This window comes from Onychostruthus taczanowskii, unplaced genomic scaffold, assembly GCF_017590055.1.
Source record: "Onychostruthus taczanowskii isolate IOZ18803 unplaced genomic scaffold, ASM1759005v1 scaffold749, whole genome shotgun sequence".
Lineage (NCBI taxonomy): Eukaryota > Metazoa > Chordata > Aves > Passeriformes > Passeridae > Onychostruthus > Onychostruthus taczanowskii.
Window position 1 is genome coordinate 4,029 of NW_024505328.1, and position 2,336 is coordinate 6,364.

The following is a 2,336-nucleotide window of genomic DNA, read 5'->3' on the forward strand; positions in this document are numbered from 1 at the left end:
TGTCCCAGTCCCTCCCAGTCCCCCCCAGTCCCTCCCAGTCCATCCCAGTCCCCCCCAGTCCCTCCCAGTTTACCCCAGTTTATCCCAGTACCGTGTAGTGCAGGGTGAGCACGTCCCCCCTCCACGATCTCTCCCCGCAGCGCTCCCAGTTTGTCCCAGTCCCTCCCAGTTTATCCCAGTCCCTCCCAGTCCCCCCCAGTCCATCCCAGTCCATTCCAGTTTATCCCAGTCCCTCCCCCAGTCCCTCCCAGTTTATCCCAGTCCATCCCAGTCCCTCCCAGTCCCTCCCAGTCCCCCCCAGTCCCCCCAGTACCGTGTAGTGCAGGGTGAGCACGTCCCCCCTCCGCGATCTCTCCCCGCAGCGCTCCCAGTCCCTCCCAGTCCATCCCAGTCCCCCCCAGTCCCTCCCAGTTTACCCCCGTTTATCCCAGTACCGTGTAGTGCAGGGTGAGGACGTGTACCGTGTAGTGCAGGGTCAGCACGTCCCCCCTCCGCGATCTCTCCCCGCAGCGCTCCCAGTCCCTCCCAGTCCCTCCCAGTTTGTCCCAGTCCCTCCCAGTTTGTCCCAGTTTGTCCCAGTCCCTCCCAGTTTACCCCAGTTCCCCCAGTACCGTGTAGTGCAGGGTCAGCACGTCCCCCCTCCGCGATCTCTCCCCGCAGCGCTCCGGGCGCCGCCTGACCCCGATCTGCACCTTGCGGGGCTCGGCCGCCAGGGGGCGCTCGGGGGGCAGCGCCAGCGCCAGCGCCAGCAGCAGCCACTGGGGGGCGACACGCGCCATTAGCGTCATTAGTGTCACCTTAGTGTCACCTTAATGGGACCCTGAGTGACCCTGAATGTCCCTGAGTGACCCTGAGTGTCACCCTGTGTCACCTCAGTGTCACCCTGAGTGTCCCCCTGTGTCACCCTGTGCACTGACAGCGCCAGCAGCAGCCACTGGGGGGCGACACGTGCCGTTAATGCCACCTCAGTGTCACCTGATGTCACCCAGCGTCACTGAACGTCATCACTGTCACTCATTGCCGTTTATTGTCGCCTTCACCGTCACTCATTGTCACCTATTGTCACTGTTACCGCCCTTTATGGCCGCTCCGGTGTCCCCGCTGTCCCCGCTGTCCCCTCGGTGTCGCCCCCGACAGCGCCAGCACAGCCGCTAGGGGGCGACACGCGCCATTAGCGTCATTAGTGTCATTAGTGTCACCTTAATGGGACCCTGAGTGACCCTGAGTGACCCTGAGTGACCCTGAGTGTCACCCTGTGTCACCTCAGTGTCACCCTGAGTGTCCCCCTGTGTCACTGACAGCGCCAGCAGCAGCCACTGGGGGGCGACACGCGCCATTAGCGTCATTAGTGTCACCTTAGTGTCACCTTAATCTGACCCTGAGTGACCCTGAGTGTCACCTTGTGTCCCCCTGTGTCACCCTGTGTCACCCTGAGTGTCCCCCTGTGTCACTGACAGCACCAGCAGCAGCCACTGGGGGGCGACACGCGCCATTAGTGTCATTAATGTCACCTTAGTGTCACCTTAATGGGACCCTGAGTGACCCTGAGTGACCCTGAGTGTCACCCTGTGTCACCCTGTGTCACCTCAGTATCACCCTGAGTGTCACCCTGAGTGACCCCCTTGTCACCCTGTGTCACCTCAGTGTCACCCTGTGCACTGACAGCACCAGCAGCAGCCACTGGGGGGCGACACGCGCCATTAGCGTCATTAGTGTCATTAGTGTCACCTTAATGGGACCCTGAGTGACCCTGAGTGACCCTGAGTGACCCTGAGTGTCACCCTGTGTCACCCTGTGTCACCTCAGTATCACCCTGAGTGTCACCCTGAGTGACCCCCTTGTCACCCTGTGTCACCTCAGTGTCACCCTGTGCACTGACAGCACCAGCAGCAGCCACTGGGGGGCGACACGCGCCATTAGCGTCATTAGTGTCATTAGTGTCACCTTAATGGGACCCTGAGTGACCCTGAGTGACCCTGAGTGACCCTGAGTGTCCCTGAGTGACCCTGAGTGACCCTGAGTGACCCTGAGTGTCCCCCTGTGTCCCCCTGTGCACTGACAGCACCAGCAGCAGCCACTGGGGGGCGACACGCGCCATTAGTGTCATTAGTGTCACCTTAGTGTCACCTTAATCTGACCCTGAGTGACCCTGAGTGTCACCTTGTGTCCCCCTGTGTCACCCTGTGTCACCCTGAGTGTCCCCCTGTGTCACTGACAGCACCAGCAGCAGCCACTGGGGGGCGACACGCGCCATTAGTGTCATTAATGTCACCTTAGTGTCACCTTAATGGGACCCTGAGTGACCCTGAGTGACCCTGAGTGACGACCGGTATGGA

The 2,336-nt window shown here is 61.1% G+C and overlaps 1 protein-coding gene across 2 annotated transcripts in view; it reads right to left on the reverse strand.

The window, feature by feature from the left end:
* The window catches only part of LOC121345694 (peptidyl-prolyl cis-trans isomerase FKBP2-like), a 6,427-nt gene that overhangs the window by 3,884 nt on the left and 207 nt on the right, over positions 1 to 2,336 (reverse strand). For both annotated transcript variants that reach the window (XM_041422817.1, XM_041422816.1), the window contains exon 2: positions 612 to 758. In XM_041422817.1, coding sequence (XP_041278751.1) covers positions 612 to 758 — 147 coding nt within the window. The remainder of the gene's footprint in view (positions 1 to 611; positions 759 to 2,336) is intronic.